Source organism: Pieris napi, chromosome 12, assembly GCF_905475465.1.
Source record: "Pieris napi chromosome 12, ilPieNapi1.2, whole genome shotgun sequence".
NCBI classification, from domain to species: Eukaryota; Metazoa; Arthropoda; class Insecta; order Lepidoptera; family Pieridae; genus Pieris; species Pieris napi.
Genome location: NC_062245.1, coordinates 6,855,628 through 6,870,311, shown reverse-complemented (window position 1 = coordinate 6,870,311; position 14,684 = coordinate 6,855,628). Strand labels below are relative to the sequence as shown.

The following is a 14,684-nucleotide window of genomic DNA, read 5'->3' as shown; positions in this document are numbered from 1 at the left end:
CTAGTCCTACTAGTCCCGCTATATTTAGGTTCTATACAAATTCTTGTATTAAATATTATTTTAGTTTAAAAATTTCAAATACACAATTCATGTCATTGTTTCTTCCAATATACAAAGCTAAAGTATAAATACAACAGTTAAAATTTTACTGCTACACTTTTACTCAGTTGCAGAAATTTAAAATAAAATATATAAGAGAGTAAAACACTTATTTTAATGGTATATTTATTTAATTAACGACTGCTTCTTATTTTCTATTTAACATATATTTCGTTTAATTAAGACCTATAAACAGAGCTAAAAACATTTAAAAACTTACTGAATAATAAAATAATATAAAAAACAAATGCCTAAAAAATGGAATTCAATTGTAAAAAAAATTCGTTGATTGCACTTATTTTTACAAAGAAAGGTTTAACAATAAATACAAAATATTCTTAGAAAAACAAATAAAATATTAGGCCTATTTATGATCATTCCAATCTACTTACTTATAACATCTAACAAGAAAAAAAACAAATCAATTTTCAATTATTTTTTTGTAGATATTCTTTTGACGATTTCTCAATTTATTTCATCGAAAACTATAGTGTTATTATAGTAAATGTAAGACTTTCGGTGATAGGATACATTTTAAAGTGTCTTTTGTGGTGAAAAGGATTAATTAGAGCAAGCTCTTCTCATAATATTCAACAGCAAAATGTCCATCAACTGTCACTTAACCATAACAGGTTTTTGATATTTATCAAACATAGTAAATAAACAGAAAAGCGCCAATGTTCCAAGCTATTAAACTTACAGATAGTACAATAAAGTGAACATACTACCAGGAAACCATAATTTAGATTTAATATATGCTATTCTCTATATATATTGTATAGATAGTCGTTATTGTATTTCAATATATTCGTCACTTTATAGGCTTTTTAGGGCGCAGGCATACACTTTAGTCGTTCGAACGCTGCCTTTTCGAGAGACTCGCGATGGTCTGGATGAGCGATTTTGATCAGTTCATATGCACGCTGACGCAATGTTTTACCGAATAAGTATGCGATACCTTGTTCAGTTACCACGTAGTGGACGTGCGCACGTGTCGATACTACTCCCGCACCTGTGGGAATTAATATATCACTATACATGCCATTTTTATTTAATATTTATACTATACATTAAATGCAATGCAGTATAGAATATATTTTCTGTCCATATCTTACCATACAAAAACTGTACTGTGGGAAATTACATTTGCGTTAAATTCTAAACATTTTTTTTTTAAATTCTAATCATATGTATCTTATTACATCTCTATCACTCATATTAAACATAATATGTAATAATATCTTTATTAAATCAAAATAAATTTGTTACGCGATGAGTAATGTTGTTTGTGAAATAAATTTAAATAAATCTAACAAATTCTACGGTCTTCGTCATTTTTAGCCACTTACCTTGTTTAAGCGTAGGCACAATTTTGCTCTCGCCACGCTTTGTAGCAGAGACAATAGCGATGATGGGCTTACCACGCCCGTCTACAGATTCCGCCGCACCGCGGATAAAGTCCACTTGACCTCCGAAGCCCGAGTACATCCTTGTACCTAAAGGGCATATTAGACATTTAGAACAATAGAAAAAGTTTAAACAAGGAAATTTCGTATTAATTTCAAACATTGAATTTGGATATATCTTATTAAAAAAAACATTTTACGGTAATAATGAATTGTGCATTTAACTGCCGGTAGATTTCTTTCTTTGTGCGTAATTAACACTTATATGGTAAAAGTCATCGTGAGAAAATCTACTACACGTCAGGCAGTATTTCAACTTGTCTATACAAAATATGTCTATAAAAGATATTCAAAATTCAAAATCATATAGGTAACACACTTATGACGTCAAAAATAAAAATATATATGAAATGCTTCTAATTTTACATTTACTGCCAGTTCTCACTCTCCGCCACACTTTTTAATCGCCATGTTTTTTGTTTTACACAACGTTTGTAAAGAGCTGCGACCATTACACCATGTTCCACATGACATCTTAAATAATTAATAATAATAAAAAAAATTAAAAACAAAGATTTGTCCTCTATCAGCAGGAGGCATGGTGAAATAGGAGCACGCACTTACATCCGTGGGAACAACATAGGGTAACGTCCTTTCCTCAATACTGTTTTTTTTTTTTTAATATTACTTACCGATGGAGTCGGCACAAACTTGCCCAGTGAGATCGACCTCTATGCACGAGTTAATAGCAGTCATATTAGGCTGAAGCGACACGATATGCGTGTTGTTAACGTAATCAATCTCCAACATTTCTGGAAAAACATTTAAATATTAATCTTTTTGCAAATATTTTTTTATGATTTCAAAATATTCTATGAAGGTTTTATCGCTTGATCGGGGATGTAAATAAGTTTAGATAAAGCTAATTAAGTAAAAATAGTAGTAACCTTTTTTTTATTTCATGGACTATGACCAATTTTTGTTTATGATCTATTTTTTTCTACTGAAAACTTCCCTACTGCACACTAAACCCTTCTTCAAGTATATCAATACCAGATAACGCAGGTTGAGGGTTGATTTTCGAAGAAATATCACAGTTTTGCTAATCTCTATTTTTTAAGCATATTTATTTATATTATATATTCTCAGTAATTAAATATTTTTATACGCCCGGTTTCTATATTATTAATTCCATGAAAAAAGTTCTAGAATTGTTTATGGTGAGCGCATTTGACATTTCTCTTCTATAGAGAAATCTACATGACTGGCTATAAAAACAGGACGATCTTCAAGTTATGTTATGAGTAAGGATAGTTATTTGTATGAATTCTATACAAATATCATAAAGTTTTTTGTGTGTTTGTGATGAATAAACTTTAAACCTACTGCATGAATTTAGGATATTATTTCACCCCTAAATTAAATTTTTAGTAACACGGGCTTTATAAAATAAATCTATTTTAATATTTTTTTAAATAAATACAGCAGCCGTGTCGGGACAGTGGCATAAATAACTCACCAATAAACGGATTGTTGTCAACAAAACTGTAAAGTTCCTGGTTACCGACCAAGAACGAACCGACGATGCGACCCTTGTGGACCTTTTTTCTGAAAATATGAAAAAAAATTTTTTACATATATACACTTATACAGTGTTTTTAATTTCACCTCGAGGCACTCAAAGTAAAGTAGATTGAGATTATTGTAACGGTATTTTCATATTCACACCGAAGTCAAACTGGATATAATTGGGAAATATAAAATGGTTATGTTAACATGTTACTAGAGTGGAACCTATGCAATTTAAAAGTATTTTTTTTTATTTCAAATTCTTTGTGAAATAATACCGATGTTATTTATTTGTTAACTATTTTACGGACAAAAATGTCTCCTAGTAGAACCTCGTTAAGTCGAACCTCGATAAGTCAAAAACCTCCAAATCTCGAAAAAATGTTTTGTTCCCTTCCCTTTAAACACCAAAACCTCCATTACTTGAAATCTTGACCCTCTGTTAATCGAAATAATCACCGAGTCCCTCCAAGCCATTTTGGTACATATTTTCACTCTATAACTCGAAAAATTAAATTTGACCTCTGTATCTCGAACATAGGAACGTTTTATTTTACAACCTTTACAACTTGATCATTTGGAATTTATTATTATCTCTATTGTTCGAACAAAAAAAATTTATAAGAATAAACCTCAAACTCTTTATGTCGAATCAAAATCCGCCTAAGTCGAAATCCTCCATAAGTTGAAAACTCTATAACTCGAATTTTTTGGCGTCACCCTTGATGTTCGACTTATAGAGGTTCTATAACACGAATTGTCATTAATTACCAAAGTGGCTAGAGGGTATTAACTTCAAAGATTGCATATACAGGTAACATATAAACAGGTACATAGGAACGATTATTATTCAAGTATTACGTAAGTATATTTTCTTTTTCTTATTTGGTTGCTACGTCGACAGTAATTATTTTCTTTTTTTACACATATTACCCTAACATTGTCTATGCTTAAAAACGAAATGCTTTTTCGAGGATTCCTACAAAAAAATAATACGTTTATGTACTATTGAGAACTTTGCTGATAAAAGGAAGGGAGGGGATACATTGCAGTAAATCTGCTTACGTAATACTTGAACGGCCTCTTATCAGTACAAAAAATTACCTGTTGTTGGTAACGCAGCCACGTTTGACAAGGTCTATGACTCCGACGCTGAACATCTCAGAGTGAATACCCAAATCCTTGTGGTTCTTTAAGGATGACAACACCGCGTCCGGGATGCTGCCAATACCTGGAACATACAATAAATATATTTTTTACTGCCTTGCTAACCCTTAATATTTCGATTTATATTTTATAAATCTTAAACATCTTATGACGTTATTAAAGCTTTCAATGATAATAATAATAATAATTTATTTATTGCAAGAATATGGTACAAAAATGTGTAAGGTGGTCGTAAGTTCGCATATTCTGTCACACACAATGGCGCGCAAATTTGTCTTAAGGAATTTTACATTTTACATTATTAGTCGAAGTCAATTCCTATATTATTTGTATCGTACATATCACATCATACTTTATTAAATTGATATCAACTACACTGTCTCACGCAAATAATAATTATTTATTGAATAGTAAATTTTTTCCAAAAGTAATACACCAAGTCGTTTTTTAAAGACTCTAGTCGGTGATTCTATTTTGGTAATTTATTGTAAATCTTAATTTATATATATTTTTATGTCAAATCGACATGGTCCAGCATTTAAAAGTACAACATAAAGATATAAGTATCTCTTATTTATTGTTTCATTTTGATAAGGCTCTGGCCACGCTGCGATTCGAACGCAAGAGACGCAAGCTCTTACTTTACTAGGCCAACACTCCTTTCGCTTATTTGAGGTTTGTTTTTGTCTCAAAATATTTCGAAACTAATAATAAGGGCGAGTTTTAATATTTAAAACGCTTGATACAGTCTGCATTAACTGACAAACAAAAATAATGGAGAAAGACTTACCCATTTGCAGAGTAGCTCCATCTTCAACCAGATTATCTCCTATAAGTTGTCCAATCTTCATTTCCTCGGGACTTCCCCCTTTACCCCCATGTTCAGGTAATGGAATATGGTCCTGTACCGCATAGTCCACATGAGAAATGTGGATGATTGCGTCACCGAATGTGCGAGGCACGTGAGAGTTTATTTGGGCTGGAAATAATAATACAAATTTAGATCAATTTTCTGGCAACATTCTTTAATAATTTAACGTATTTAGTCAATATTAGACGGAAATAAAATAAATATAGTTGAAAAAACTAGAAAACACGCTTTTAAAGCACATCAAACTAAAAAGTGAAAAATAATTCCTAATTTAGACTGAAAATGGTAATGAACAAAAAATACTGGTATTATTGTGAAAAAGCGTGGGGCGCTCTGTGTTTATCGAGCAATTAGGAATTATATTTCACTTTTAAGTTTGATGTGCTTTAAAATCGTGTTTTATAGTTTTTTTTAACTATATTTATTTTATTTTTTATTTTTCAGTTAAATTTTTTATATTTTTTTCATTTTTTTTCGGATTATTGCATTGTCATCGATCTTTGACAGGTGCGCAAAGTTTGAATTAAATCTGTCCGTTAAAAGTGGGTCAAAATCGAGTCCGAAGGAGTCGGTTACATACATACATACATACAGGTGAAGGTAATATAAAGCGTGTAAAAAACCGGAGAGTAGAATCGTCGCTCATTACTACTTTCTGGTTAAGTATTCAATTGTACATCGCCCTTAACATATCTGGACCGGCATTCATAAAAACTTATATTATGCGGTGCGTATTAAAAATATATGAATATTTCCCGAAAGGGGTAGGCGGAGACCACGGATCACCACACGGTACTGACATACGTCTCTCGATTCATCCTCTTTCGTGACCATGCAAGATCGTTATGAGAACGTGTCATAAAATCTACATTGTACTGAAATATATCTTCTGTCAAAATGTTTTTTTTTATAAACTAGGTGGATATATTTGTCATAATAGGTATTTAAGTTAACATTAAGCTTAGCAATTAAAAAAAATAAACAGCACCGTAGTAGGACAAAATTACATTGGTCAAAAATTGGAACTCTTGAATCAAGAAAGCCAAAATGCCCTTACCAATAATAATCTTGGAGTTAACTAGGGCTGCCCTGACGCAGTCCACGGAGGTTCCCAGACTGCAGTAGCCGTGCTGATCTGGGGGAGATACCTATCAAGGAAGCAAAAATTGAAAATTGAAATTAATACAATTTGTAACGAACGAAAACATTTCATTGTAAAAAAAGTATAATTATTCTTATAAGGGATACAGAAAAAAAGTTTTTGTTTTACACTGTTCTACTAAATTACTTTTTGTCTTTGGGAGCGTTCAAGTATTTCGTAACGAATTTGGGGGGGGAGGTCTTTTTGTAGAAAGTTACGATGCGGGGCGGGGATTGAAATACGCGTTATTGTTAATATTATTTTCGACTTTCCAGTACTTTACACCACATAATGGTAACTTTTAGCTATAAAGAGTCACTAGGTGGTCACGAAACGTTTTACTATACTTGGGAACAATACTGTACTTGGGTACAGAAAAACGTTACGGCCCGTTACATGGGGGGGGGGGTCAATAATCTCCAAAAATTGCGTGACGTAATACTTGAACGCTCCCTTTATCAGTTAAGTCATGTTTCCGGATTCTATTGAAATTTCATCAGTATAACCCACCTGAATTACGGAGATGTCAGGCTGGATGATCTTCCTGTGGAACAGCTTGGGGATGTCCTGCAGGAATATGGGGATGGCGTCAGACCGCCCTTCAGAAACTGCCTTGCGAACATTCGCCGCCATAAATAGTGATACCGATCTAAAATAACATATTTGATTACTATATGCTATAGATTGTTTATTCCTATACGAAGTATTTACTGACCGGGTTATTATATTATTAATGTCGTGATGGGAAAAATATTGAGAGGTAGCCGCAGTCCTAGATGTTATATGTATTATCTCGGTGATTTTGTGAACTTTCATTTAGATAAATTGTACATTGGCTATAAATGCTATAAATGAATATTATTAAGTTAAATATTAATTGCGATTGCGAAGATGTGCGAGTTAGTTGGGCTTTCTTGCCGGTAAAGCAGTTTGAACCTTTTTTATTAACATATACAATTTAGACAATAGAATAAACTTGAAGAGAGTTGTGCTACAATTAAATCAGCCTCAAAATAGTAAAGCATTCAAAGCTCCTAGGACTTTTAAGATCCACAATATTCCAAATAATAATAGAATCTATCATTTTTATACCATCACAACTGTCAAAGATATTTGTACAATGTCGAGATAAGTGAAATCTTATCGGATTACAAATACTGGTGATAAGCGAATGTCAATTACCTTATAAGATGCTTTATGTTGCATTTATTACACTTTTAACCGTTTTATATAATATACATAATTCATGGTTATCAATTTACAGGTTAGATTAGTCGACTTTAAGGATACGCTCTGGCTTATAATTGTACCTACTTATTATATTTATTAACACGTTCACTGCGCCATCATTTTTAAAGAACTTTCAGCTGGTGCGTTGGAGACCTAAAAGATCTCGTAACAAGCCTATCCCCTGGTGCGTTTGAGACCTAATCAGTCTCCTAAAAATACACTTTTGAAAATAATTTATATCTTCCAAAAAACAATGACATATATTTTGAATTTTTTGTGGGTGAAAGATAGCTAATTGCTTTATATTTTGCTAGGTTCGCACGCAGTTACGACATTTGAATAAACTACAAATACCAAAAAAAAATTAGATATCGATTGTATCTCGCACCGCACCCGAAGATAGTTCAATATGTGTAGTAAGTAGTGATGGGAATAAAATAATATCTCAGTTATCGATTCTAAAAGTTTTATTAATTATGCAAAGTGTTTTTCATTAAAACATGGTAAGCACATTGATTGCTTGTACATTACGCGCAAATGGTAACAATTCGTTTAGTTTTTTTAGAAGCGTCAGTGCTGTTTAACTGCGTGTGCTCCAACGAAAAAGGTTTATCGTTAAATATTTCATAATCAGAATCACTGTCATTATTAGTCAATGGGGGGCAAATTTGAACATTTTCCAAAACAAATATTTTACTGGACGATGCAGCAGTATAATCCGGCGTTGATTTTTTGTTAGAAACCTCAGCAATAAAATAGGTTTTTTACACTTTTTTATCATACAAAAATAATCAACACGCTGGTATATACGCGAGTGTTATTTCCAAAACGTGCCCGCGACTTCCCGAATGTCGATTCTAGGACAACACTAAAAATCCCATCCTCCATCTCTTGCGTCTACGAGGCGTACGATTTCACGAGTACCGACATATCTCCTAACGCAAGGAATTAAAATAATTACAAAACTGTGCGTTAGGGACCTAATCCATCTCTAATTTATTTTTTAATGTCCTTGAATTCAGCTTTAAGTAGGAAGCAAATATGTATATTTGTCCTGTTCATCCTTAAAGAACTTTACAAGTTAGACCCTCCCGCAAGGAGTGAAAAAACACGATTATGTTCAACGCACAATACAAAAGTCCTGCAAGAGATCTGATAGATCTCGTAACGCAGCGAACGTGTTAAAACACAAAATCGATGTTGGCGGAAAGGTTCATGTTCGAGCCGTTTATTATTGTTATTATGTGTTTATGTAGGTACCTAATATGATAAAAAAGGGTGCGTGTACTTATGTACGCGTATGTAAGTTATACTTCTTTGGCATTATTAAAAATAGTTTTTTTTTTGCATGCAAATAATTAATTACAATTTAATTATCAAAGACTGGAAAAGGAGTCATTATAGTCAATAAAGTTCAGTTTACATTTGAAAAATTAAATAAATAAATATTTATCATTATTCTCTCACATTAAGTGTAACATAAATTCTATTATTATTTGAATGTTGTTTTTAAATTATGTCCAATGCCGTAGCATCTTCCGTAGGCAACTTCATTCTGTTAATTTTGTGTCACGGTCCGCGCGCATCGTAAAATTTCACTCTCATAAATTTTTCATAACGCGCCTAAAGAAGTATAACTTCAAAAATAGTGATTTTGTGACTCTAATAACGAGGTTCAAGTCGGAGAGCGGCTTCTTATGTCTCACTTATTTAAGGGGGAACGCTGCCAGTATCTTCGGAACCTTGCCTAAAGGGACTCCTTTTAATGATATATTTTAGTTTATGTTAAGTTTCGTTATTTATTTCAATGTATATTATTTTATTATTATTAGTTTATGTTTATAAGTTTAACCATTTTATATTAGAATATCTTTTCTATCTAATAACATGAAAATTTGCTTCTTGTTTTATTTATTTTGTTTAAATTTGAATTCGTCCTTCGACAACAGGTTTGTAACGTGTTAACAAATATTGGGCTTTCTGAACACCTGAGTGATATTATACTTTTTATTATATTTGTCTAATGAAGATTTGAAAAACCAAATGATTTATCGTGTCGCTTTACACTAATTAATGGGCAAGTCAATCAATCGTTTTACAAAATAATATTTTCTTGATTAATAGACCAAAATAAAAAATATTATATTATTTATTAAAACTACTGGAATATCGTATAATTAAAATTATTAAATAAAAGGAGAGCAACTGGCGGAATTATCGCTCTCGAGCGATGCTTTCAGGCCACCACTGTGATAAAAAAATATATAAGGTGAGCACAAGAAGTGCAAAACATATAGACATATTTAATTATTTAAACAAAATTAAACTACGAATGCGAACTAATAGTAACAAAGCAATTAAAACATATGCAAACATAGTAATAAGTGATAGGGAAAATAATTAAAAAGGACACATGAAAAAGATAAAGTGCACATGAATCACGATAATTTCAGATCAGCTAGTACAAAAATTAAGGAATACCACGTGGACAGGTATTGTTACAGTTAAAATATATACGTAAAGGAAGAAAGAGAATATTCACAAAATACATATTTAATACCCAATTTTAAGCCCGCATTTCTCTTTTGAATTATTGCTAAAATAATATAATTATAATTACTAATTGTACGTATTACTGTAAAGAATAGTTTTAGATTAGTTAATATTGAATTAGATTAGTAAAGATAAGTTGATATTGATAAGTAATTTTTGTAACCAGTTTTGTAGTTCAAGTGAAAATTGTTTTCGGTAGTTTATTATTATTACGGTCACATGAATTGGGTTAAATGAAGGAACGTTAAATTCCATCATTCTGTATTTATTTATAATGTCATTTACCTAAAAATATCTTTACACTCAGGCGTAACATATTTAGCGTCCATCTCTGTATGCATATGGACGACCTTGATATCTCTCAATGAAGCATCCTTGCCGACATCTGTCATGGCGTCCAGTAGTCGGTAGGGGGTGGCTGCAGCTCCTTGGGAGAACACCGTTTGACCTGGAACGAAATATGTCTCAAATTTAGTTATTATAATTTGATTCGAACCACGATATAGTAAGTACTACTTTTAAGGCGTAACACATTAAGTAAATAATTAAATAAGTAGTACGGTGTACGTATGTGTATTACGAAATCCCAACTACGCAAAATAGTATTAAAATATTCATATGGCAAAATATAGCATTTATAAATACGATTAATTTCACTTTATTTACTGATGTAATAAAGATCCAACATTGACCTGGAGCTCTTTAATTTACACATTTTCTGCATTCCGTGAATCATTTTACAGGAAAGATTTCTAGACCTCATCCTATCTAAAATGCGATCCATGCCACGGTCGCCTCCAAAATTTATCCTCAACTTACTGTCAGAATAATAAAACAATTCTTGCGAACCTTTTTTAAATATAAATTGAATTGCTTATAAAGTACATAATTAAGTTTTATTTATGTTTATATTGGAATGAAATAGATGAAACTGATTTTAGCAGTAAGACCGCCGATTTTAGCATTATTTGTCTTTATTTATTTTATATTTCTCCTGTTTTGTGTTATTGTGATTATATGTGTTATCTAAAGCTTGACTCAAATTTTATCGGACTACATTTTACAAAGAGACTTGTATAAAAATCATTTTGAATCGTCATTTAAATACCTCGAACCCGTATACAAAAGGTAGCGAATTACGTTAAAATTTTACAAAAATATCAAATGATATCTGGTTGATTGCTTTGATTCAAAATAACACGTAAATTCGCATCGTGTTTTCTATAATTAGATCAAGATTGGGCACGCATGTGGGCTCGTCTTTAACTCGCAACAATGTTGTAATATAAAAATATATCGAAATATACAATTACGAGTATCAGTATATAAACAATTAGTGCAAGATATAGTTTTATAATACTACATATTGCTTCGTTATTGAAAATTTAATATTAGTATTGTGGACAATGAATAACTAGGATATGTTTATCTGATAATATGAACAAGAGGTACCTACCTACTCCTTAAAAATTCCTTCATAATTCCATAAATGAATCCTTTTTTGTACAGTTCATTTTCGCAAATTAGCGATTTTATATTATACTTTTTGGAGTTATTTCCAAAGAAATAAGACAGCCTTAATGAAAACTTAAGAGGCTTCTATCATTGTATATGTCTAGGGGCAGTAAGTCAATTAATGCAAAAAACGTATGCTCGTTCTATTAAAAAACAGATATGTAACTTGATATTATAAATGCGTATACAAGTTTGTTCTAAATTCCATTGAAGCATATTTGAAAGTCTTTTCTACATAAAAATATCCAAAATTCATACTGCTCAGGCGTTATTAGATTTTAGTAAATTTAAATATGCATAATTGGGCCTTAAAAAGGTTCATAATAGCAATAAAAGCGATAAGTTTATACTTTAAAAACAGCAAGTCACAATCTTGATAACCCATACAATTTCTGGAGTATTTGACGTTTTTTTATTCTCGCCTCTACGATAAGGGATAACATAAACAATATGTTTGGAAATGTGATTAAACGATTGTAATTATAAACCTATGGAGAAACTCGTACTATTAATATGGAGTATTTTCCTGTGTGCTCAGCCTTGCGATTCTGTAACTCACTTTTCGAACTCTCACTGCGGTTTTCACAGCGATGGTCACGCTCAAATCAGTCGTGAAGCAGTCATTTTACGATTTGTCATTCTGATGAACAAAAAACTAGAAGCTCACTCCTTATCAGAATGCCAAATGATAAAATGACTGCTTCACGATGAGAAGAACGAACGGACTGATTTGAGCGCGACCGTCGCTGCGAAAGCTGAGAGTTCAAAAAGTGAGTTACAGAATCGCAAGGATGTTCTGTGTTCTGCGCGAGCGCGTTCCTCTTGGTAGGTTGACGAGCTTAAAGTTGGTGGGGAGATTGGGAGAAAAATGCTCAAGATAGGGAGAGAAGAAGCTAGTTTGAAGGAGCACTATACTCTATAAGAGGTCCTTGGAAAAAAATAAAATTATTTTTGTATAAAATTTTAAGTGTTACACACATTTAAAATTTGAATGTGTATCGATTTGTAAAGATGGATGAATGTTTGAAGCTTAGTGCTTGAGTGATGAGGCTTATTTATCATTATTTTCCCGTATTTAATGGATACTTCTGTGCAATTTTATAAAAAAATAACATTGTCTACATGGAGACAATAAGTACAGTGGTACAATTACTCGTTAGTTGTGTTGTGTAAGCAATTTATAAATTATGTAAACGTATCGATATCGCTAAGACAAACTTCACTGCAACTTGCAATAAGAATCGTTTTTATATAAAAACCTATTCTTACTTATTAAAATTCATAATCATCTATTGCATCCAAAAACTTAAAAAGGCATTTTCAAATTAATGCAATTGGTTTTGCGTTCATTTATAATCATACTAAAGATGATAGTTCCTATGATTAATTGCCTGTTGAGTGCTCTCAATATAGGTAATTGTTATCAAAGGACGTCATAGTTATCCTCAATTTTCGTCATTTACATAAATACCCACATTTCACGATTCCTTTCATTAGACTAGTAAAAATATTGAACCAATAAGGGTTATAATGGCGACAAATTGTTCTTAACCTTATTACAAAGGGAACATGTAAAAACCAGGTTAGAGGTGAATGAACCTTAGACCCTTCATACATGGTACACAAACAGATTTCTTCTATATCCACTCACTTAATTTTGCAGACAAATAAAGAATTTTTACTAAGGTACTTTTGTTTTTAATATTTATAAACATATTGTATGTGTGATATGTACACATATTATTGTTATCACAACAAAATGCTAATTTCCAGTGTGAGCCAAGGCTCACAAGAGCTGGTATAGTTTTAAATACTTTTAGGTTTTACCTCATACGTATATGTGACTTTGTGTTGATGCTCTGAAGCATATAAGATGTAATTTAGAAATACCTGTAAATAATTAATAAAACATTTCTGTTTTTCAGTGAGATGTTTGATGCAATGTTATATTCATATATATACATGCATTATAATAATATGCCATGGCATTTTTTTATATTTAAAAAACTAATTTTATTGTCTTAAATAAAATCATTTCTTAACAAATGCAAAGATTTTTCACTAGTTTACCAAAAGTCTAAAAATATTCATAAATAAATTGATGTAAAAAAATTGATGTTATTTTATTGAGTTAATGTTACTTAAGTTCTACAAATTGCAAGCCCTAAAGTAATATGAACTTGTCTTCCAAGGTTCAAATAATCAATGTATATTAACTGCCTATATACCGCTTGTTAACTGTTTAAGCCCCAGTTTATCATGATAGGGCAATCATCTATTCATGCTCACCAATAACTGTGTTCTGTTTAACACAATTGTACAATAAAGTGGAATAAATGACTACAGATATATTTAGTTTTAACTTAGGGAATAAAAATTGTAAAATGTCATATGAGGTAATATGTATTTTAATTTGAACTAAACATGCAATAAAGAACATTTACATAAAACTTTTTGACTTAAGAGGTCAACAAGTACAAAGTCCATTAATAAGAACCAGTAGGTGTTCTACTAAACCACTAAAATATTGTTTCCTACTCAGCTTTTTATCCTTGGAAAATTGGAAGGTTGGATTTCTATTAATTAAATATGCAAGGGATCTAGATACAAACAGATGACTCACGCTGATTGCTTTATGCCACACGGCAAATAATTGCTAAAATAATTTAGTAGGTAGGTATAAAATGTCTTACCAGATTTCAGACATTTTTCAAACGCCTCTTTAGCAGTCACAAACTCCGGTAATCTATCAAGAGGTTGGGATAATTCTTGGGTGTATGTAAAGTAAGTACGTTTATATTTCGCCGGTAATATTGACGCACCCAACTTTCCGAATTTATACGACACATTAGGCGCGATTATTTTTCCTATCACAGACATGTCCACTGATCTATTTCGATATTTGAATTAATCCTAACAGTTACTAATTCACTAAGTTTAATATTTTCACAATGGTGTAATAATTTAAGTTTTAATAAACGAAATGTGGGACAAATACGAAATTTTAGTAACAGCTGAGCGGTCGGCAATCCCCCAGCTATCAACAAAATTGAACGTTACATTGCATTGCGGCATGGAGGAGGACGGGGAGTGGGGACCTAAGAGCGGGGGAAGGTGTCATGACCAACCAAAG

The 14,684-nt window shown here is 31.7% G+C and overlaps 1 protein-coding gene across 1 annotated transcript; it reads right to left on the bottom strand.

Moving 5' to 3' along the window:
- Positions 1–211: 211 nt before the first annotated feature.
- LOC125054946 (4-hydroxybutyrate coenzyme A transferase) lies at positions 212–14,607 on the bottom strand. Its single transcript, XM_047657095.1, has 10 exons — positions 14,245–14,607; positions 10,322–10,484; positions 6,764–6,902; positions 6,170–6,260; positions 5,032–5,220; positions 4,179–4,305; positions 3,025–3,113; positions 2,198–2,317; positions 1,449–1,595; positions 212–1,111 (listed from the first exon to the last, which is right to left on the bottom strand). The coding sequence occupies exons 1-10, from the start codon at positions 14,429–14,431 to the stop codon at positions 927–929; spliced, it is 1,437 nt and encodes a 478-aa protein (XP_047513051.1). The 5' UTR covers positions 14,432–14,607; the 3' UTR covers positions 212–926.
- Positions 14,608–14,684: the final 77 nt, after the last annotated feature.